Source organism: Trematomus bernacchii, unplaced genomic scaffold (genome assembly GCF_902827165.1).
Source record: "Trematomus bernacchii unplaced genomic scaffold, fTreBer1.1, whole genome shotgun sequence".
In the NCBI taxonomy this organism is placed as follows: Eukaryota; Metazoa; Chordata; class Actinopteri; order Perciformes; family Nototheniidae; genus Trematomus; species Trematomus bernacchii.
In genome coordinates, this window is record NW_022987873.1 from 18,992 (window position 1) to 43,664 (window position 24,673).

At 47.1% G+C, this 24,673-nt stretch overlaps 1 protein-coding gene across 3 annotated transcripts in view; it reads left to right on the forward strand.

Moving 5' to 3' along the window:
- The window catches only part of si:dkey-181m9.8 (protein ELC), a 51,520-nt gene that overhangs the window by 10,183 nt on the left and 16,664 nt on the right, over positions 1-24,673 (forward strand). For all 3 annotated transcript variants that reach the window (XM_034113863.1, XM_034113865.1, XM_034113864.1), the window contains exons 2-7: positions 1,439-1,529; positions 3,679-3,744; positions 8,353-8,522; positions 9,218-9,333; positions 19,867-19,934; positions 20,027-20,104. In XM_034113863.1, the coding sequence (XP_033969754.1) occupies positions 1,439-1,529; positions 3,679-3,744; positions 8,353-8,522; positions 9,218-9,333; positions 19,867-19,934; positions 20,027-20,104 (589 nt within the window). The remainder of the gene's footprint in view (positions 1-1,438; positions 1,530-3,678; positions 3,745-8,352; positions 8,523-9,217; positions 9,334-19,866; positions 19,935-20,026; positions 20,105-24,673) is intronic.

Below are 24,673 nucleotides of genomic sequence, written 5' to 3' on the forward strand. Positions count from 1 at the left end.
GAGGAAAAGAGAGAGGGTTTTATTTTCTGACGCTGCGTGAGTTCCCCGACGCACCGGGGACACATGTTGATGTATAAAAGACATCACAAAGTGCATTTTGCATGATAGGTCCCCTTTAATGTATATTGTCATAGCTTTATTCATGTGTATATTATTGGTAAATTGGTGGGGAAATATTTAGTAAATGTTTATATAGTTGTGGTAAATTGTTTGCTTAGATAATGATAATGGTATGTGCCAGCCAATGAAGATCTGAGGCCTCCTATAAAAGGCAGTCAGTGTTCTCCAGAGACCTGTAGTCGATGTACTGAGAGTGCCTCATGACCCCAGATCTCCAGAGACCTGTAGTCGATGTACTGAGAGTGCCTCATGACCCCAGATCTCCAGAGACCTGTAGTCGATGTACTGAGAGTGCCTCATGACCCCAGATCTCCAGAGACCTGTAGTCGATGTACTGAGAGTGCCTCATGACCCCAGATCTCCAGAGACCTGTAGTCGATGTACTGAGAGTGCCTCATGACTCCAGATCTCCAGAGACCTGTAGTCGATGTACTGAGAGTGCCTCATGACCCCAGATCTCCAGAGACCTGTAGTCGATGTACTGAGAGTGCCTCATGACCCCAGATCTCCAGAGACCTGTAGTCGATGTACTGAGAGTGCCTCATGACCCCAGATCTCCAGAGACCTGTAGTCGATGTACTGAGAGTGTCTCATGACCCCAGATCTCCAGAGACCTGTAGTCGATGTACTGAGAGTGCCTCATGACCCCAGATCTCAGAGACCTGTAGTCGATGTACTGAGAGTGCCTCATGACCCCACTGATAGATGTCCTCTTGTGCAGTGCACAGAGACCTGATAGATGTCCTCTGTGCAGTACATCAGAGACTGATAGATGTCCTCTGTGCAGTGCATCAGAGACTGATAGATGTCCTCTGTGCAGTACATCAGAGACTGATAGATGTCCTCTGTGCAGTACATCAGAGACTGATAGATGTCCTCTGTGCAGTGCATCAGAGACTGATAGGATGTCCCTCTGTGCAGTACATCAGAGACTGATAGATGTCTCTGTGCAGTGCAATCAGAGACTGATAGATGTCCTCTGTGCAGTACATCAGAGACTGATAGATGTCCTCTGTGCAGTGCATCAGAGACTGATAGATGTCCTCTGTGCAGTACATCAGAGACTGATAGATGTCCTCTGTGCAGTGCATCAGAGACTGATAGATGTCCTCTGTGCAGTGCATCAGAGACTGATAGATGTCCTCTGTGCAGTGCATCAGAGACTGATAGATGTCCTCTGTGCAGTACATCAGAGACTGATAGATGTCCTCTGTGCAGTGGACATGTGTCAATGGGCTGGGTCCCAGGAGGATATAAGTATGTTCACATTGAAAGGAATAAGATGTTATTAAATACTGCTTATTGTCATATCCCCCAGTGTGGGTACAGTTACCCAGAAGCCACTCTGTCTGACCTCCGGGAGGCTCGCGCTCTGTTCTCTGACCTGAGGCTCTACAGCGACTTCTACTGTGAGTACATTCATCCATTCATCATCCATTCATCGTTTATACATGCATCCATTCATATCATTCATCCGTTTATACATTCATCCATCCATCATCCATTCATCATCCATTCATCGTTTATACATTCATCCATCCATCATCCATTCATCATTCATTCATCGTTTATACATTCATCCGTTCATCCATTCATCCATCCATTCATTCATCGTTTATACATACATTCATCCATCATCCATCATCCATTCATTGTCTTTCCATTCATCGTTTATACATTCATCATCCATTAATTGTCTATACATTACACCGACTTCTACTGTGAGTACATTCATCCATTCATTCTCATCCATTCATCGTTTATACATTCATCCATTCATCATCCATTCATCGTTTATACATACATTCATCCATTCATCCACATGAAGTGATGAACGTGTTAGTGATGAACGTGTTAGTGATGAACGTGTTAGTGATGAACGTGTTAATGATGAACGTGTTACTGATGAACGTGTTACTGATGAACGTGTTAATGATGAACGTGTTACTGATGAACGTGTTACTGATGAACGTGTTACTGATGAACGTGTTGGTGATGAACGTGTTACTGATGAACGTTTTACTGATGAACGTGTTAGTGATGAACGTGTTAGTGATGAACGTGTTACTGATGAACGTGTTGGTGATGAACGCGTTGGTGATGAACGTGTTAATGATGAACGTTTTACTGATGAACGTGTTAGTGATGAACGTGTTACTGATGAACGTGTTGGTGATGAACGTGTTGGTGATGAACGTGTTGGTGATGAACGTGTTGGTGATGAACGTGTTAGTGATGAACGTGTTAGTGATGAACGTGTTACTGATGAACGTGTTAGTGATGAACGTGTTACTGATGAACGCGTTAGTGATGAACGCGTTACTGATGAACGCGTTGGTGATGAACGCGTTGGTGATGAACGCGTTGGTGATGAACGCGTTGGTGATGAACGCGTTGGTGATGAACGCGTTGGTGATGAACGCGTTACTGATGAACGCGTTTGTGATGAACGCGTTACTGATGAACGCGTTTGTGATGAACGCGTTGGTGATGAACGCGTTGGTGATGAACGCGTTTGTGATGAACGCGTTTGTGATGAACGCGTTAGAGATGAACGCGTTAGTGATGAACGCGTTAGTGATGAACGCGTTACTGATGAACGCGTTGGTGATGAACGCGTTGGTGATGAACGCGTTGGTGATGAACGCGTTGGTGATGAACGCGTTACTGATGAACGCGTTGGTGATGAACGCGTTGGTGATGAACGCGTTGGTGATGAACGCGTTACTGATGAACGCGTTAGTGATGAACGCGTTAGTGATAACGCGTTAGTGATGAACGCGTTACTGATGAACGCGTTGGTGATGAACGCGTTGGTGATGAACGCGTTGGTGATGAACGCGTTGGTGATGAACGCGTTACTGATGAACGTGTTTGTGATGAACGTGTTACTGATGAACGTGTTTGTGATGAACGTGTTAGTGATGAACGTGTTACTGATGAACGTGTTACTGATGAACGTGTTGGTGATGAACGTGTTGGTGATGAACTTGTTACTGATGAACGTGTTGGTGATGAACGTGTTGGTGATGAACGTGTTACTGATGAACGTGTTGGTGATGAACGTGTTAGTGATGAACGTGTTACTGATGAACGTGTTACTGATGAACGTGTTTGTGATGAACGTGTTAGTGATGAACGTGTTAGTGATGAACGTGTTCCTGATGAACGTGTTGGTGATGAACGTGTTGGTGATGAACGTGTTACTGATGAACGTGTTGGTGATGAACGTGTTACTGATGAACGTGTTGGTGATGAACGTGTTGGTGATGAACGTGTTACTGATGAACGTGTTGGTGATGAACGTGTTGGTGATGAACGTGTTGGTGATGAACGTGTTACTGATGAACGTGTTGGTGATGAACGTGTTACTGATGAACGTGTTGGTGATGAACGTGTTGGTGATGAACGTGTTGGTGATGAACGTGTTGGTGATGAACGTGTTACTGATGAACGTGTTAATGATGAACGTGTTAATGATGAACGTGTTAATGATGAACAGTGATGAATGTGTTGGTGATGAATGTGTTGGTGATGAACGTGTTAATTCTTTGACAGGTTTTCCTAACAAGGAGAAGAAGAAGCTGGTGTTTTTGGCAGGAACTCTTCCTGTTCAGTATGAAGGTCACTCATTCATTTACTCATTTGTTTATTCACTCATTAATTAATTAATTTAATCATCTTTTCATTTATTCATTTACTCACTTAGTCATTCATTAATTCATCTGGTTTCCTTGTGATCTATGACTTTGATCAGGGGGTTCATGTGTTCACCGGGGGTTCATGTGTTCACAGGGGGTTCATGTGTTCACCGGGGGTTCATGTGTTCACAGGGGGTTCATGTGTTCACAGGGGGTTCATGTGTTCACCGGGGGTTCATGTGTTCACAGGGGGTTCATGTGTTCACAGGGGGTTCATGTGTTCACAGGGGGTTCATGTGTTCACAGGTAGTTCATGTGTTCACAGGGGGTTCATGTGTTCACAGGGGGTTCATGTGTTCACAGGGGGTTCATGTGTTCACAGGGGGTTCATGTGTTCACAGGGGGTTCATGTGTTCACAGGGGGTTCATGTGTTCACAGTGGGTTCATGTGTTCACAGGGGGTTCATGTGTTCACAGGGGGTTCATGTGTTCACAGGGGGTTCATGTGTTCACAGGTAGTTCATGTGTTCACAGGGGGTTCATGTGTTCACAGGGGGGTTCATGTGTTCACAGGGGGTTCATGTGTTCACAGGGGGTTCATGTGTTCACAGTGGGTTCATGTGTTCACAGGGGGTTCATGTGTTCACAGGTAGTTCATGTGTTCACAGTGGGTTCATGTGTTCACAGGGGGTTCATGTGTTCACAGTGGGTTCATGTGTTCACAGGGGGTTCATGTGTTCACACGGGGGTTCATGTGTTCACAGTGGGTTCATGTGTTCACAGGGGGTTCATGTGTTCACAGGGGGTTCATGTGTTCACAGGTAGTTCATGTGTTCACAGGTAGTTCATGTGTTCACAGGGGGTTCATGTGTTCACAGGGGGTTCATGTGTTCACAGGGGTCATGGTTCACAGGGGTTCATGTGTTCACAGGGGGTTCATGTGTTCACAGTGGGTTCATGTGTTCACAGGGGGTTCATGTGTTCACAGGTAGTTCATGTGTTCACAGTGGGTTCATGTGTTCACAGGGGGTTCATGTGTTCACAGTGGGTTCATGTGTTCACAGGGGGTTCATGTGTTCACACGGGGTTCATGTGTTCACAGTGGGTTCATGTGTTCACAGTGGGTTCATGTGTTCACAGGGGGTTCATGTGTTCACAGGGGGTTCATGTGTTCACAGGTAGTTCATGTGTTCACAGGTAGTTCATGTGTTCACAGGGGGTTCATGTGTTCACAGGGGGTTCATGTGTTCACAGGGGGTTCATGTGTTCACAGTGGGTTCATGTGTTCACAGGGGGTTCATGTGTTCACAGGTAGTTCATGTGTTCACAGGGGGTTCATGTGTTCACAGTGGGTTCATGTGTTCACAGGGGGTTCATGTGTTCACACGGGGTTCATGTGTTCACAGTGGGTTCATGTGTTCACAGTGGGTTCATGTGTTCACAGGGGGTTCATGTGTTCACCGGGAGTTCATGTGTTCACAGGTAGTTCATGTGTTCACAGGGGGTTCATGTGTTCACACGGGGTTCATGTGTTCACAGTGGGTTCATGTGTTCACAGTGGGTTCATGTGTTCACAGGGGGTTCATGTGTTCACAGGGGGTTCATGTGTTCACAGGGGGTTCATGTGTTCACAGGGGGTTCATGTGTTCACACGGGGTTCATGTGTTCACAGTGGGTTCATGTGTTCACAGTGGGTTCATGTGTTCACACGGGGTTCATGTGTTCACAGTGGGTTCATGTGTTCACAGTGGGTTCATGTGTTCACACGGGGTTCATGTGTTCACAGTGGGTTCATGTGTTCACACGGGGTTCATGTGTTCACAGGTAGTTCATGTGTTCACAGTGGGTTCATGTGTTCACACGGGGTTCATGTGTTCACAGGTAGTTCATGGGTTCACAGGGGGTTCATGTGTTCACAGGGGGTTCATGTGTTCACACGGGGTTCATGTGTTCACAGGTAGTTCATGTGTTCACAGTGGGTTCATGTGTTCACAGGTAGTTCATGTGTTCACAGGTAGTTCATGTGTTCACAGGGGGTTCATGTGTTCACAGTGGGTTCATGTGTTCACAGTGGGTTCATGTGTTCACAGGTAGTTCATGTGTTCACAGGGGGTTCATGTGTTCACCGGGGGTTCATGTGTTCACACGGGGTTCATGTGTTCACAGTGGGTTCATGTGTTCACACGGGGTTCATGTGTTCACAGGTAGTTCATGTGTTGACAGGGGGTTCATGTGTTCACAGGGGGTTCATGTGTTCACCGGGAGTTCATGTGTTCACAGGGGGTTCATGTGTTCACCGGGGGTTCATGTGTTCACAGGGGGTTCATGTGTTCACAGTGGGTTCATGTGTTCACACGGGGTTCATGTGTTCACAGGGGGTTCATGTGTTCACACGGGGTTCATGTGTTCACAGGGGGTTCATGTGTTCACCGGGGGTTCATGTGTTCACAGGGGGTTCATGTGTTCACCGGGGGTTCATGTGTTCACAGTGGGTTCATGTGTTCACACGGGGTTCATGTGTTCACAGGGGGTTCATGTGTTCACCGGGGGTTCATGTGTTCACAGTGGGTTCATGTGTTCACAGGGGGTTCATGTGTTCACAGGTAGTTCATGTGTTCACAGTGGGTTCATGTGTTCACAGTGGGTTCATGTGTTCACAGGTAGTTCATGTGTTCACAGGGGGTTCATGTGTTCACAGTGGGTTCATGTGTTCACAGGGGGTTCATGTGTTCACAGGGGGTTCATGTGTTCACAGGGGGTTCATGTGTTCACCGGGAGTTCATGTGTTCACCGGGGGTTCATGTGTTCACAGGGGGTTCATGTGTTCACAGGGGGTTCATGTGTTCACCGGGGGTTCATGTGTTCACCGGGGGTTCATGTGTTCACACGGGGTTCATGTGTTCACAGTGGGTTCATGTGTTCACACGGGGTTCATGTGTTCACAGGTAGTTCATGTGTTGACAGGGGGTTCATGTGTTCACAGGGGGTTCATGTGTTCACCGGGAGTTCATGTGTTCACAGGGGGTTCATGTGTTCACCGGGGGTTCATGTGTTCACAGGGGGTTCATGTGTTCACAGGGGGTTCATGTGTTCACCGGGAGTTCATGTGTTCACAGGGGGTTCATGTGTTCACCGGGGGTTCATGTGTTCACCGGGGGTTCATGTGTTCACCGGGGGGTTCATGTGTTCACAGGGGGTTCATGTGTTCACCGGGGGTTCATGTGTTCACAGTGGGTTCATGTGTTCACACGGGGTTCATGTGTTCACAGGGGGTTCATGTGTTCACAGGGGGTTCATGTGTTCACCGGGGGTTCATGTGTTCACACGGGGTTCATGTGTTCACAGGTAGTTCATGTGTTCACAGTGGGTTCATGTGTTCACAGTGGGTTCATGTGTTCACAGGTAGTTCATGTGTTCACAGGGGGTTCATGTGTTCACAGGGGGTTCATGTGTTCACACGGGGTTCATGTGTTCACAGTGGGTTCATGTGTTCACACGGGGTTCATGTGTTCACACGGCGTTCATGTGTTCACAGGTAGTTCATGTGTTCACAGGGGGTTCATGTGTTCACAGGTAGTTCATGTGTTCACACGGGGTTCATGTGTTCACCGGGAGTTCATGTGTTCACAGGGGGTTCATGTGTTCACCGGGGGTTCATGTGTTCACCGGGGGTTCATGTGTTCACCGGGGGTTCATGTGTTCACAGGGGGTTCATGTGTTCACCGGGGGTTCATGTGTTCACCGGGGGTTCATGTGTTCACCGGGGGTTCATGTGTTCACAGTGGGTTCATGTGTTCACACGGGGTTCATGTGTTCACAGTGGGTTCATGTGTTCACAGGGGGTTCATGTGTTCACCGGGGGTTCATGTGTTCACCGGGGGTTCATGTGTTCACAGGGGGTTCATGTGTTCACCGGGGGTTCATGTGTTCACCGGGGGTTCATGTGTTCACCGGGGGTTCATGTGTTCACAGGTAGTTCATGTGTTGACAGGGGGTTCATGTGTTCACCGGGGGTTCATGTGTTCACCGGGGGTTCATGTGTTCACCGGGGGTTCATGTGTTCACCGGGGGTTCATGTGTTCACAGGGGGTTCATGTGTTCACCGGGGGTTCATGTGTTCACCGGGGGTTCATGTGTTCACCGGGGGTTCATGTGTTCACCGGGGGTTCATGTGTTCACAGTGGGTTCATGTTTCCACAGTGTTCATGTGTAGGTTCATGTGTTCACAGGGGGTTCATGTGTTCACAGGGGGTTCATGTGTTCACAGTGGGTTCATGTTTCCACAGTGTTCATGTGTAGGTTCATGTGTTCACAGTGGGTTCATGTGTTCACAGTGGGTTCATGTGTTCACAGTGGGTTCATGTGTTCACCGGGGGTTCATGTGTTCACAGTGGGTTCATGTGTTCACCGGGGGTTCATGTGTTCACAGTGGGTTCATGTGTTCACCGGGGGTTCATGTGTTCACCGGGGGTTCATGTGTTCACCGGGGGTTCATGTGTTCACCGGGGGTTCATGTGTTCACAGTGGGTTCATGTTTCCACAGTGTTCATGTGTAGGTTCATGTGTTCACAGAGGGCTCATGTGTTCACAGGAAGTGGGTATAATTTCCCAGTGTGCATCTGGCTGCATGAGACCCACCCCCTGTCGCCCCCCCGCTGTCTCGTCTGCCCCTCCGTCTCCATGGTGATCAACCCAATGTGCTGCTGCGTGGATGAAGTTTCCGGAAACATCCGTCTGCCGGTCCTGAGCAGCTGGACCCAGGTAAGACCACCTGGCCCACTGAGACCACCTGACCTAGGTAAGACCACCTGACCCACTGAGACCACCTGACCCAGGTAAAACCAACTGACTCACTGAGACCACCTGACCCAGGTAAGACCACCTGACCCAGGTAAAACCACCTGACTCACTGAGACCACCTGAACCAGGTAAAACCACCTGACCCAGGAAAGACCACCTGACCCAGGTAAAACCACCTGATCCAGGAAAGACCACCTGACCCAGGAAAGACCACCTGACCCAGGTAAAACCACCTGACCCAGGAAAGACCACCTGACCCAGGTAAAACCACCTGACCCAGGTAAAACCACCTGATCCAGGAAAGACCACCTGACCCAGGTAAAACCACCTGACCCAGGAAAGACCACCTGACCCGGGTAACACCACCTGACCTGGGAAAGACCACCTGACCCACTGAGTTGCTTTTTATATGAAGTAATGAAGTTGATGTCATAATTATGTTGTGGATAGTGGTGGTTTAATGGATAGTGAGGTGGGCTGAAGATCAGAAGGTTGTGAGTTCAAATCCCGCCAGGAACACCACCACTAGTGCGCCCTTGAGTAAGGCTCTTAGTCCTCAGTTACTCCAGGGAGAATGTCCCTGTAATGGGTCACTGTAAGTCGCTTTGGATAAAAGCGTCAGCTAAATGAAATGTAATGTTGTCACTTCCTGTTAGGGCGTGTCCAGTTTATCACTGCTGATGTCAGAGATGAGGCAGGCCTTCCAGAAGGACACACCCCTTTATGCCAGGTGTCCTGTACAAGCCCCGCCCCCTGCTGCTGATGTAAACAGGTGATTATCAAAGTCAAAGTCAACTTTATTGTCAATCGTTCAGTTTGTGTGTGAGAGATCGAAATAATACAATGTATATAAAAATATAAAAATACGTGTGCAAATGTACACTGGAATAAGTCCCTGAGGGAGGATTAGGCAAATGAAGCCGCTGACGTCACTTCTTCTTCTGCTGCTTTGGGTTTACTGGCAGGCAGCAAACCACTTCACGGCGTATACTGCCACCCGGAGTCCCCGGCCGGAAGTCCCCGGAGTTGGGGAAGGCTTCAGTAGAAGCTACTCCCAGCAGCTTCTACTGAAGCCTTCAGAGGAAATCGCCAGAACGCCGACACCTCCTCATCTCCACCGCTCCCATGTTTTCTTTTGTGTTGCCATAAGTTAGTCTCTCTGCGTTGGTGCACTGGGCGAATGCTAATGCTAATAATGCTAATGCGAGGAAAATAAAATGGCGGCTTCACGGGGAGTTTTACGGGGCGTGGTTTGCATTCCGCCCAGCCAATCAGACATAGGAACCTTTTTCTCCCGTGAAAGTACTTTGGGCTTAGATATGTCTCATCATTATTTGTGTGAACAGAAAAATAATTTGTGTGTAAATATGTGATTTGTAAATGTAAAACACCATCCACAAATGCATTTCAAAGATTTGCAAATGTAAAACGGATCTGCAAATGCGCAAAATATTTTTACAAATAAAAAAAAGATCTTTGAATATCTCTTTAACATTTACAACTTTCGATCAGGCATTTGCCAATTTGTATTTGTCAACCAAAAATTTGTATTGTGGATCTCACATTTCTGCTTGTGGATCGTCTTTTTACACACGGAGTTTTGAGACAACCTTTCCGCCGGTCTCGGCTAAAATCTACTCGTGTCACTCGGTTATTTTCGGAAGCCACGTGATGGCCTGCTGATGACGACATTTCCGCATGATTTTCAAAGTAAGAGCATGATGGTTTGTTTAATGCGCTGTTTTTTTAATGAACAGCGGAACGTTAGATGCCATGGCCATGGGAAGTAGGGGTGCTGAGGGTGCTGCAGCGCCCCCTGATGGAGGACAGGGAATCTGCACGCCCACAAGATTAAATGGAAATATAATACAAAAAAAACTAATTTTCGGCATTAATGTAACAACATTCATAATTAAGTAAAGATAACACCCTTTTCACCCCGGTTACATTTTCCATTTGCCCTGAGAGGCTCAGTGAGGTAAAGGACTCTGAGGGTTTAGATAGTTCACTTTAGTCTAAGTTATCTCAGTGGCTCTCAAACGGTTCGATCACAATTTATGTAAACACATATTTCCAAGGCACTCCTTTATAATTATTAGGATAAATAACAACAGGTTTGAAATCATTCCAGTGTATACTACATCAGGGGTTCCCAACCTTTATTGTGCCAAGCATTTAGCACTACATCGAGATTAAGATTAAACTAATTTATTTTGGGAACAGCTGCATATATGGAGTTAGCCATATGTGTGTAAATTACTGTTCATAAACATTTGAAAACAAATGCCGGTGTTGGACAGACACAAACACACCGAACACACAGAGCTGAGCTGAGCACATACACACACACATCATGCGCCTTGGTGACTGACTGGACATCTCCTTCATAAAACTAATAAAAGGGGGAGTAATCGGGCAGGTCGATATGTGTAGAGGTGTGTGTGTGTGTGTAGAGGTGTGTGTGTGTGTGTGTAGAGGTGTGTGTGTGTGTGTAGAGGTGTGTGTGTGTGTGTGTAGAGGTGTGTGTAGAGGTGTGTGTGTGTAGAGGTGTGTGTGTGTGTGTGTAGAGGTGTGTGTGTGTGTGTGTAGAGGTGTGTGTGTGTGTAGAGGTGTGTGTGTGTAGAGGTGTGTGTGTGTGTGTGTGTGTAGAGGTGTGTGTGTGTAGAGGTGTGTGTGTGTGGTGTGTGTGTGTGTATGCGGTCGGTGTGTGTGTGTGTGTGTGTAGAGGTGTGTGTGTGGTGTAGAGGTGTGTGTGTGTGTGTGTAGAGGTGTGTGTGTGTGTGTGTGTAGAGGTGTGTGTGTGTGTAGAGGTGTGTGTGTGTGTAGAGGTGTGTGTGTGTGTGTAGAGGTGTGTGTGGTTAACACGTAGCAGCCTGCAGTCACTCTAGCTGTTCTAATGAAGGTAAACACAGCGAAGGCGGTGCGTAAAAAGGCACAGCTCTTTACCCGCTGATGCTTCTCTTCTCAGAGGCGGAGTACACGTCCCGCTGCCTCCTGGTGCTGCAGCCATTTCATGAAGTGAAGGAGGTGTTCCTTCTATAAAGCAGCTGCGGGCAGCAGATACTACACCCCTGGCCGACATGTCCTTAAAATGAAGTCCGAGTTTGAAATATATCTCAAATAATGTATATTATAATAATTATTATTATTATTATAATTCTGCAAATATTACGATAAACTCACAGCTATTTCGCGGCCCGGCAGTAACACCTCCGGTACCGGTCCGCGGACCGGGGGTTGGGAACCCCTGAGCTAAAGGACAGTAAACCAGAAATATCCTTTAAAACTGGAGAGATTAAAAAATATGCATTAATTAATAAATGTTAACTAGGTAAAATAAGATATGAATGAACAACAAAAATACAACACGTTACATTGATTTGTTATTGGCTATGGGTTATTGGTTATGTTCACATACTTATTTGGTTATTAAAATGTAAACCGATCTTCTTCAGATGGGTGTTTTAGAGTTGTCCCCCCTAGATCCAGTCTCTTGTAATTATGCTCAAAGTGCTCCAGATTGAAGCATTTTACTTTGAAATGTCAAAAACATTCTTCCCGGGGGGGCAGACCCCCGGACCCCCTTAGAGGATGTGACGTGTTAAAACATGTTAATACAATACTAAATACATTTGAAGCCTTTTTATATAAGCTGTCCAACATGTCAATACGTTTCTGTTTTTGTAGTGTGTTGGTCTTTTGTAGGTTTTTCCTTTTTTCTTTATATATTCTATTGTGTATTCCTTGGATACTCTATCGATCTTTATCTTTTCTACTGTACGTTTTTCAGGCTTGTGGGGGGGGGGGGGGGCGGTGCCAGCTAAAATCTTGCCTAGGGCAGCAAATTGGTCAGAACCGGCCCTGGTGTCATCCCCACAGCACCCCCCATTTGAAACATGTTCCCACGGCTATGTTCACTGTTACGCCCAGATCTAGAGGAACTAGGCGCAGCATAAAATTGCCCTCTCCCCACTCTTCCCACTCCCAAGAACATGGACACAGAGACAGAGAATGCCTCCCCACTCTTCCCACTCCCAAGAACATGGACACAGAGACAGAGAATGCCTCCCCACTCTTCCCACTCCCAAGAACATGGACACCGAGACAGAGAAAGCCTCCCCACTCTTCCCACTCCCAAGAACATGGACACCGAGACAGAGAAAGCCTCCCAACTCTTCCCACTCCCAAGAACATGGACACCGAGACAGAGAAAGCCTCCCCACTCTTCCCACTCCCAAGAACATGGACACAGAGACAGAGAAAGCCTCCCAACTCTTCCCACTCCCAAGAACATGGACACCAAGACAGAGAATGCCTCCCAACTCTTCCCACTCCCAAGAACATGGACACCGAGACAGAGAATGCCTCCCAACTCTTCCCACTCCCAAGAACATGGACACCGAGACAGAGAAAGCCTCCCAACTCTTCCCACTCCCAAGAACATGGACACCGAGACAGAGAAAGCCTCCCAACTCTTCCCACTCCCAAGAACATGGACACCGAGACAGAGAAAGCCTCCCAACTCTTCCCACTCCCAAGAACATGGACACCGACAGAGAGAATGCCTCCCAACTCTTCCCACTCCCAAGAACATGGACACAGAGACAGAGAAAGCCTCCCCACTCTTCCCACTCCCAAGAACATGGACACCGACAGAGAGAAAGCCTCCCCACTCTTCCCACTCCCAAGAACATGGACACCGACACAGAGAAAGCCTCCCCACTCTTCCCACTCCCAAGAACATGGACACCGAGACAGAGAAAGCCTCCCAACTCTTCCCACTCCCAAGAACATGGACACCGACAGAGAGAATGCCTCCCAACTCTTCCCACTCCCAAGAACATGGACACAGAGACAGAGAAAGCCTCCCAACTCTTCCCACTCCCAAGAACATGGACACAGAGACAGAGAAAGCCTCCCCACTCTTCCCACTCCCAAGAACATGGACACCGACAGAGAGAATGCCTCCCCACTCTTCCCACTCCCAAGAACATGGACACCGACAGAGAGAATGCCTCCCAACTCTTCCCACTCCCAAGAACATGGACACAGAGACAGAGAAAGCCTCCCCACTCTTCCCACTCCCAAGAACATGGACACCGAGACGGAGAAAGCCTCCCCACTCTTCCCACTCCCAAGAACATGGACACCGAGACAGAGAAAGCCTCCCCACTCTTCCCACTCCCAAGAACATGGACACAGAGACAGAGAAAGCCTCCCCACTCTTCCCACTCCCAAGAACATGGACACCGACAGAGAGAATGCCTCCCAACTCTTCCCACTCCCAAGAACTTGGACACCGAGACAGAGAAAGCCTCCCAACTCTTCCCACTCCCAAGAACATGGACACCGACAGAGAGAATGCCTCCCAACTCTTCCCACTCCCAAGAACATGGACACAGAGACAGAGAAAGCCTCCCCACTCTTCCCACTCCCAAGAACATGGACACCGAGACAGAGAAAGCCTCCCCACTCTTCCCACTCCCAAGAACATGGACACAGAGACAGAGAAAGCCTCCCCACTCTTCCCACTCCCAAGAACATGGACACCGACAGAGAGAATGCCTCCCAACTCTTCCCACTCCCAAGAACTTGGACACCGAGACAGAGAAAGCCTCCCAACTCTTCCCACTCCCAAGAACATGGACACCGACAGAGAGAATGCCTCCCAACTCTTCCCACTCCCAAGAACTTGGACACCGAGACAGAGAAAGCCTCCCAACTCTTCCCACTCCCAAGAACATGGACACCGACAGAGAGAATGCCTCCCAACTCTTCCCACTCCCAAGAACTTGGACACAGAGACAGAGAAAGCCTCCCCACTCTTCCCACTCCCAAGAACATGGACACAGAGACAGAGAAAGCCTCCCAACTCTTCCCACTCCCAAGAACATGGACACCGAGACAGAGAAAGCCTCCCAACTCTTCCCACTCCCAAGAACATGGACACAGAGACAGAGAAAGCCTCCCAACTCTTCCCACTCCCAAGAACATGGACACAGAGACAGAGAAAGCCTCCCAACTCTTCCCACTCCCAAGAACATGGACACAGAGACAGAGAAAGCCTCCCAACTCTTCCCACTCCCAAGAACATGGACACCGAGACAGAGAAAGCCTCCCAACTCTTCCCACTCCCAAGAACATGGACACAGAGACAGAGAAAGCCTCCCAACTCTTCCCACTCCCAAGAACATGGACACAGAGACAGAGAAAGCCTCCCAACTCTTCCCACTCCCAAGAACATGGACACCGACAGAGAGAATGCCTCCCAACTCTTCCCACTCCCAAGAACATGGACACAGAGACAGAGAAAGCCTCCCAACTCTTCCCACTCCCAAGAACATGGACACAGAGACAGAGAAAGCCTCCCCACTCTTCCCACTCCCAAGAACATGGACACCGACAGAGAGAATGCCTCCCCACTCTTCCCACTCCCAAGAACATGGACACCGACAGAGAGAATGCCTCCCAACTCTTCCCACTCCCAAGAACATGGACACAGAGACAGAGAAAGCCTCCCAACTCTTCCCACTCCCAAGAACATGGACACCGAGACGGAGAAAGCCTCCCCACTCTTCCCACTCCCAAGAACATGGACACCGAGACAGAGAAAGCCTCCCCACTCTTCCCACTCCCAAGAACATGGACACAGAGACAGAGAAAGCCTCCCCACTCTTCCCACTCCCAAGAACATGGACACCGACAGAGAGAATGCCTCCCAACTCTTCCCACTCCCAAGAACTTGGACACCGAGACAGAGAAAGCCTCCCAACTCTTCCCACTCCCAAGAACATGGACACCGACAGAGAGAATGCCTCCCAACTCTTCCCACTCCCAAGAACTTGGACACAGAGACAGAGAATGCCTCCCCACTCTTCCCACTCCCAAGAACATGGACACAGAGACAGAGAAAGCCTCCCAACTCTTCCCACTCCCAAGAACATGGACACCGAGACAGAGAAAGCCTCCCAACTCTTCCCACTCCCAAGAACATGGACACAGAGACAGAGAAAGCCTCCCAACTCTTCCCACTCCCAAGAACATGGACACAGAGACAGAGAAAGCCTCCCAACTCTTCCCACTCCCAAGAACATGGACACAGAGACAGAGAAAGCCTCCCAACTCTTCCCACTCCCAAGAACATGGACACCGAGACAGAGAAAGCCTCCCAACTCTTCCCACTCCCAAGAACATGGACACAGAGACAGAGAAAGCCTCCCAACTCTTCCCACTCCCAAGAACATGGACACAGAGACAGAGAAAGCCTCCCAACTCTTCCCACTCCCAAGAACATGGACACAGAGACAGAGAATGCCTCCCAACTCTTCCCACTCCCAAGAACATGGACACCGACACAGAGAATGCCGTTTGGTCATTTTAATTACCAAAGTTTTTAACAAAGAAACGCAACAACCCACAAAACAAACAAATCTCTGAACACATAAATATTGCCTAACAAATAAGAAAAATAAACGTACAGGCTTCTTACCCACTCTGACGTATAAACAGGAGAAAACGAGAATTAACCAAAAGGGTTTCACACTTTTGGTTAAATGAAAGCGTGTCCAACAAGGACAGGTTCAAGTAGTTCCTTTTCTGAGGTTTTCAAGACAAGCAAGAGGACCAGTATGCGGTATAAGTAGGACACAACAGGACAGATACAGCAGGAGGGAAACATATCTACACACAAATGACATAACGACCCAGCGTCGTAACAATCACCATCATCATCATGTTATAGTGATACAGTTAGTTTGTCTTAGTTTATTGGTTCAACTTTCTTCATTGTTTTTTGTGTATTCAGTCAAGCGGGTCAAAGTTACAAAGCACTTCACATCTTATTAATCGTTCTAGTTTTACCTTACCAGTGCAGTGGTAATGTAATCTGTAGAAAAGCACCGTATAGGTCAGCCTTAGTCAGGCTACATTAAATGTTATAATATTCATCGTGTCCTTTCTACTGTATATGCATATATTCCTGTCTATTACTTTCATTTGTATTTCATGTTATTGTTTCCACACATTTCACAATTTGGGATGAATGAAGTATCTATCTATCTATCTATCTATCTATATATCCATCTATCCATCCGTCTATCCATCCGTCTGTCTGTCTGTCTGTCTGTCTGCCTGTCCGTCCGTCCGTCCGCCCGTCCGTCCGTCCGCCCGCCCGCCCGTTCCGTCCGCCCGTCCGTCCGTCCGTCCGTCCGTCTGCCCGTCCGTCCGCCCGACCGTCTGCCTGTCCGTCTGTCTGTCTGTCTACAGATAGATAGATAGCTCTATGTAGGGTTTCCCATTAATGCTATGGGCTACAGTGAAATGTTCTACTGCAACACTCCCCACACACTCATACAGCTACACCCGCGACTGTTACAATGAAGGCTCGATAATCAGCTCACGACATATCGGAGAAGATTTTTTTTTTTATTATTGAAGTTAAAAGCATCAATCTGGTGCACTTTGAGAGCAACATGGAGAGATCTATGGATACCTCTCTCAACACCCATATGAAACACAACTGTGAACAGATGTACTTTTTCTTTATGGATATTTTAGAAATCACCCTTTTAAACTTTATTCTTGTTTTACTGCCATATAGTATTTCATACCAGTTTTTCATTTATTCTCTTATTGTTTTATAACTATAATGATCATATGAAGGTGTGCCTCTGAAATACTTGTTTACATAAATGGTGATCAAACTGTGGATGGTGTTTTACATTTACAAATCACATATTTACACACACATTATTTTTCTGTTCACACAAATAATGATGAGACATATCTAAGCCCATAAAGTCCCTGCTCTCTAGCAGGGACGGGAAAGGGGGTGAAAAGGTTCTCATGAACTCAGGAACTAAAGTGGGAAAAGTACTGTGGTGTGAACGCGCCTAATATGTACAAAACAACACTAAAAATAAAACTCACGACCATACTGTACTATCGGTCCGGGGTGTTGAACTAGACGAACATACATTAAAAACACTCGAAAACACTAAAGACTCGGAGAGCTAGGGGCCGCTGCTGCTGTCTGCGCTGCCATCTTAGTAAAATGGGATGTTACAGGTGATAACTTGTAATGGGATGTTACAGGTGATAACTTAATATGAACAGGTGATAACTTGATATGAACGGGTGATAACTTGATGTAAACGGGTGATAACTTGATATGAACGGGTGATAACTTGATGTGAACAGGTGATAACTTGATATGAACAGGTGATAACTTGATATGAACGGGTGATAACTTGATGTAAACAGGTGATAACTTGATATGAACGGGTGATAACTTGATATGAACGGGTGATAACTTGATGTAAACAGGGTGATAACTTGATGGAAACGGGTGATAACTTGATATAAACGGGTGATAACTTGATATGAAGGGTGGATAACTTGATATGAACGGGTGATAACTTGATATGAACGGGTGATAACTTGATATAATCGGGTGATAACTTGATATGAACGGGTGATAACTTGATATGAACGGGTGATAACTTGATATGAACGGGTGATAACTTGATATGAACGGGTGATAACTTGATATGAACGGGTGATAACTTGATATAATCGGGTGATAACTTGATATGAACGGGTGATAACTTGATATGAACGGGTGATAACTTGATATGAACGGGTGATAACTTGATATGAACGGGTGATAACTTGATATGAACGGGTGATAACTTGATATGAACGGGTGATAACTTGATATGAACGGGTGATAACTTGATATGAACGGGTGATAACTTGATGTGAACGGGTGGTAACTTGATATGAACGGGTGGTAACTTGATATGAACGGGTGGTAACTTGATATGAACGGGTGATAACTTGATATGAACGGGTGATAACTTGATGTAAACAGGTGATAACTTGATATGAACGGGTGATAACTTGATATGAACGGGTGATAACTTGATGTAAACGGGTGATAACTTGATATGAACGGGTGATAACTTGATATAAACGGGTGATAACTTGATATGAACGGGTGATAACTTGATATGAACGGGTGATAACTTGATATGAACGGGTGATAACTTGATATAATCGGGTGATAACTTGATATGAACGGGTGATAACTTGATATGAACGGGTGATAACTTGATATGAACGGGTGATAACTTGATATGAACGGGTGATAACTTGATATAATCGGGTGATAACTTGATATGAACGGGTGATAACTTGATATGAACGGGTGATAACTTGATATGAACGGGTGATAACTTGATATGAACGGGTGATAACTTGATATGAACGGGTGATAACTTGATATGAACGGGTGATAACTTGATATGAACGGGTGATAACTTGATATGAACGGGTGATAACTTGATGTAAACGGGTGGTAACTTGATATGAACGGGTGGTAACTTGATATGAACGGGTGATAACTTGATATGAACGGGTGGTAACTTGATATGAACGGGTGATAACTTGATATGAACGGGTGATAACTTGATGTGAACGGGTGATAACTTGATGTAAACGGGTGATAACTTGATGTAAACAGGTGATAACTTGATGTAAACAGGTGATAACTTGTAAACAGGTGATAACTTGATATGAACGGGTGATAACTTGATATGAACGGGTGATAACTTGATATGAACGGGTGATAACTTGATATGAACGGGTGATAACTTGATATGAACGGGTACTTGATAACGTGATACTGACTCTGAGGTGATAACTGATATGAACGGGGATAACTTTGATGTAACGGGTGGTAAACTTGATATGAACGGGTGATAACTTGATATGAACGGGTGATAACTTGATATGAACGGGTGATAACTTGATATGAACGGGTGATAACTTGATATGAACGGGTGATAACTTGATATGAACGGGTGATAACTTGATGTAAACAGGTGATAACTTGTAAACAGGTGATAACTTGATATGAACGGGTGATAACTTGATGTAAACAGGTGATAACTTGATATGAACAGGTGATAACTTGATATAAACAGGTGATAACTTGATATGAAACAGGTGATAACTTGATATAAACAGGTGATAACTTGATGTAAACAGGTGATAACTTGATATAAACAGGTGATAACTTGATGTAAACAGGTGATAACTTGATATAAACAGGTGATAACTTCATATGAACAGGTGATAACTTGATATAAACAGGTGATAACTTGATATGAACAGGTGATAACTTGATATAAACAGGTGATAACTTGATGTAAACAGGTGATAACTTGATATAAACAGGTGATAACTTGATGTAAACAGGTGATAACTTGATATAAACAGGTGTCTTTATTTCCTCGCCCCGCAGACCCCGCCCCATCTCTCCACAGAGAACCCGCCTCTTCATAACCCCCCCTCACCTGTCCGCTCAGAAAGGTAACTTCCTGTTCTCGAGCAGAGCTAGCTTTTAGCCTGGTAGCCTGTTAGCATGCTGATGCTACTGAGAAGCCCCTCCCCCTCTGTTGCAGGCAGCCAATGGGAGCAAAGCAGGAAGTCGTACGCCGAGGAGCTGCAGGGCATAGACTTCAGCTGCCCCGCCCCCTCAGGTGAGAAACAGGAAAAATCGACACGCAAGATCACCGTAATCTGCTTAGAGGGGCAGCTAACAGCGTGGCCTCTAACACCAGCTGCCCGTCGTCGTATCACTTCTTTCAGCCACTAAAGGTGAGGTGTGGCCCTACCTAAGTGTGAGTGTGGCAGTGTGCAATCTTACCTTTGAAGCAGGAGAGGAGAGCGCAGATGTCTTTTAAGTTGTCCCAATCCAAAAGGTGGGATCAGTTTATTTGAAGAAAAATAGGTCCAAACTTATACAGGGTTTTTACCGTCTCTCGTTACAACATTATAATCATACTAAACCTATCATGCTGTGATCATGTTCTAATATGAAACTCTAATTCACAGTTTTACATTTATTACCATAATTTGTAACTTCAGCTGCCCAATTCAGTTGTGACATTTAAAATCTCCCGACAGAATTTAGAGGCATTTCCTCATAAATGACCGGTGATAATAAAAAGCACATTCAAACTTTCATTCACCAAATCAATTCACATCAATTCCATACCTTTTTTCCGACACAGATGGCGGGTACTAACATTCACAAACACATACCTATATCCCGCATGTATTCGGAGGAAGATCCTCACAGGTGGCGGTTACTAATACTCACAAACACACTTCAATTCATTCCACTCATTCAACCCAGAAATTCGAGAGATATTTACCAGGTTTGAGAGAACCTTACCGAGAGCAAAAACCCAGCTCTCAGGGAGAGAGCGTTACCGGGAGAGAGCATACCAGGGGATCCCCCCCCTCTCTCTCACTCTCTCCAAAAAGGAAAGTTCCTCCCCATCTGCCAGTGTCTTTATGCTCGAAAACAGGATAGAAAAACCTAAAGACCCCTCCTCCATACACATATTTGTGGAAACTGGGCATGGCCTCTGATGTACAGGACTGGACTTGACCAGACATATGCTATGGCCATGGCATAAGACACACCTTCCCAGGCTTATGTAAAAAGTTCATGACCTCTACTCTGCAGGACTTGCAAAATATTATTCTCGGCTATGATATAAACACCTTTTTGGGGCCTCAATGTATTTCTCCTTAAGTCAGGAGCCCCCCTCCCTGTGTACTGCTGTGAGGGGAGAGGGAAGAAACTGTCTTCTTATCAGTGACACCCATAAACCATTACAGGCCTTACACTCAACTTAACAAACCACTTTGTTTATACTGTAAATATAGAAAATCATAACATATGAAACATTTTCATTGTGAGTTATACAAGAATATAATTGATTATATTTGATTATAATTAACTTTCGTTTGAAGTATTCAACCTGATATGAAGATCTCAACACATGTCTCGGGCCACGGTCTGACCACACGGTAGAGATGCCACATCAATTCTGAAGAAGCCTCCTGTAGCTCCAGGTAGAACATAACGTGCGCCAGGGAACCTCCGTCCCATAGAACATAACATGCACCAGGGAACCTCCGTCCCATAGAACATAACATGCGCCAGGGAACCTCCGTCCCATAGAACATAACATGCGCCAGGGAACCTCCGTCCCATAGAACATAACATGCGCCAGGGAACCTACGTCCCATAGAACATAACATGCGCCAGGGAACCTCCGTCCCATAGAACATAACATGAACCAGGGAACCTCCGTCCCATAGAACATAACATGCGCCAGGGAACCTACGTCCCATAGAACATAACATGCACCAGGGAACCTCCGTCCCATAGAACATAACATGCGCCAGGGAACCTCCGTCCCATAGAACATAACATGCACCAGGGAACCTACGGTCCATAGAACATAACGTGAACCAGGGAACCTCCGGTCCATAGAACATAACGTGAACCAGGGAACCTCCGTCCCATAGAACATAACATGCGCCAGGGAACCTCCGTCCCATAGAACATAACATGAACCAGGGAACCTCCGTCCCATAGAACATAACATGCACCAGGGAACCTACGGTCCATAGAACATAACGTGAACCAGGGAACCTCCGGTCCATAGAACATAACATGCGCCAGGGAACCTCCGTCCCATAGAACATAACATGAACCAGGGAACCTCCGTCCCATAGAACATAACGTGCACCAGGGAACCTCCGTCCCATAGAACATAACATGCACCAGGGAACCTACGGTCCATAGAACATAACGTGAACCAGGGAACCTCCGGTCCATAGAACATAACGTGAACCAGGGAACCTCCGGTCCATAGAACATAACATGCGCCAGGGAACCTCCGTCCCATAGAACATAACATGCACCAGGGAACCTCCGTCCCATAGAACATAACATGCGCCAGGGAACCTCCGGTCCATAGAACATAACATGCGCCAGGGAACCTCCGTCCCATAGAACATAACATGCACCAGGGAACCTCCGTCCCATAGAACATAACATGCGCCAGGGAACCTCCGGTCCATAGAACATAACATGCGCCAGGGAACCTCCGTCCCATAGAACATAACATGCACCAGGGAACCTCCGTCCCATAGAACATAACATGCGCCAGGGAACCTCCGTCCCATAGAACATAACATGCACCAGGGAACCTACGGTCCATAGAACATAACATGCGCCAGGGAACCTCCGTCCCATAGAACATAACGTGCGCCAGGGAACCTCCGTCCCATAGAACATAACATGCGCCAGGGAACCTCCGTCCCATAGAACATAACATGCACCAGGGAACCTACGGTCCATAGAACATAACGTGAACCAGGGAACCTCCGGTCCATAGAACATAACGTGAACCAGGGAACCTCCGGTCCATAGAACATAACATGCGCCAGGGAACCTCCGTCCCATAGAACATAACATGCACCAGGGAACCTCCGTCCCATAGAACATAACATGCGCCAGGGAACCTCCGGTCCATAGAACATAACATGCGCCAGGGAACCTCCGTCCCATAGAACATAACATGCACCAGGGAACCTCCGTCCCATAGAACATAACATGCGCCAGGGAACCTCCGGTCCATAGAACATAACATGCGCCAGGGAACCTCCGTCCCATAGAACATAACATGCACCAGGGAACCTCCGTCCCATAGAACATAACATGCGCTAGGGAACCTCCGTCCCATAGAACATAACATGCACCAGGGAACCTACGGTCCATAGAACATAACATGCGCCAGGGAACCTCCGTCCCATAGAACATAACGTGCGCCAGGGAACCTCCGTCCCATAGAACATAACATGCGCCAGGGAACCTCCGTCCCATAGAACATAACATGCACCAGGGAACCTACGGTCCATAGAACATAACATGCGCCAGGGAACCTCCGTCCCATAGAACATAACATGCGCCAGGGAACCTCCGTCCCATAGAACATAACATGCGCCAGGGAACCTCCGTCCCATAGAACATAACATGCGCCAGGGAACCTCCGTCCCATAGAACATAACATGCACCAGGGAACCTACGGTCCATAGAACATAACATGCGCCAGGGAACCTCCGTCCCATAGAACATAACATGCGCCAGGGAACCTCCGTCCCATAGAACATAACGTGCACCAGGGAACCTCCGTCCCATAGAACATAACATGCACCAGGGAACCTACGGTCCATAGAACATAACGTGAACCAGGGAACCTCCGGTCCATAGAACATAACGTGAACCAGGGAACCTCCGGTCCATAGAACATAACATGCGCCAGGGAACCTCCGTCCCATAGAACATAACATGCGCCAGGGAACCTCCGTCCCATAGAACATAACGTGCGCCAGGGAACCTCCGTCCCATAGAACATAACATGAACCAGGGAACCTCCGTCCATAGAACATAACATGCGCCAGGGAACCTCCGTCCCATAGAACATAACGTGCGCCAGGGAACCTCCGTCCCATAGAACATAACGTGCGCCAGGGAACCTCCGTCCCATAGAACATAACATGCGCCAGGGAACCTCCGTCCCATAGAACATAACATGAACCAGGGAACCTCCGTCCCATAGAACATAACGTGCACCAGGGAACCTCCGTCCCATAGAACATAACGTGCACCAGGGAACCTCCGTCCCATAGAACATAACGTGCACCAGGGAACCTCCGTCCCATAGAACATAACATGCGCCAGGGAACCTCCGTCCCATAGAACATAACGTGCGCCAGGGAACCTCCGTCCCATAGAACATAACATGCACCAGGGAACCTACGGTCCATAGAACATAACGTGAACCAGGGAACCTCCGTCCCATAGAACATAACGTGCGCCAGGGAACCTCCGTCCCATAGAACATAACATGCGCCAGGGAACCTCCGTCCCATAGAACATAACATGCGCCAGGGAACCTCCGTCCCATAGAACATAACATGAACCAGGGAACCTCCGTCCCATAGAACATAACATGCGCCAGGGAACCTCCATCCCATAGAACATAACATGCACCAGGGAACCTCCGTCCCATAGAACATAACATGCGCCAGGGAACCTCCGTCCCATAGAACATAACATGAACCAGGGAACCTCCGTCCCATAGAACATAACATGCGCCAGGGAACCTCCGGTCCATAGAACATAACATGCACCAGGGAACCTCCGTCCCATAGAACATAACATGAACCAGGGAACCTCCGTC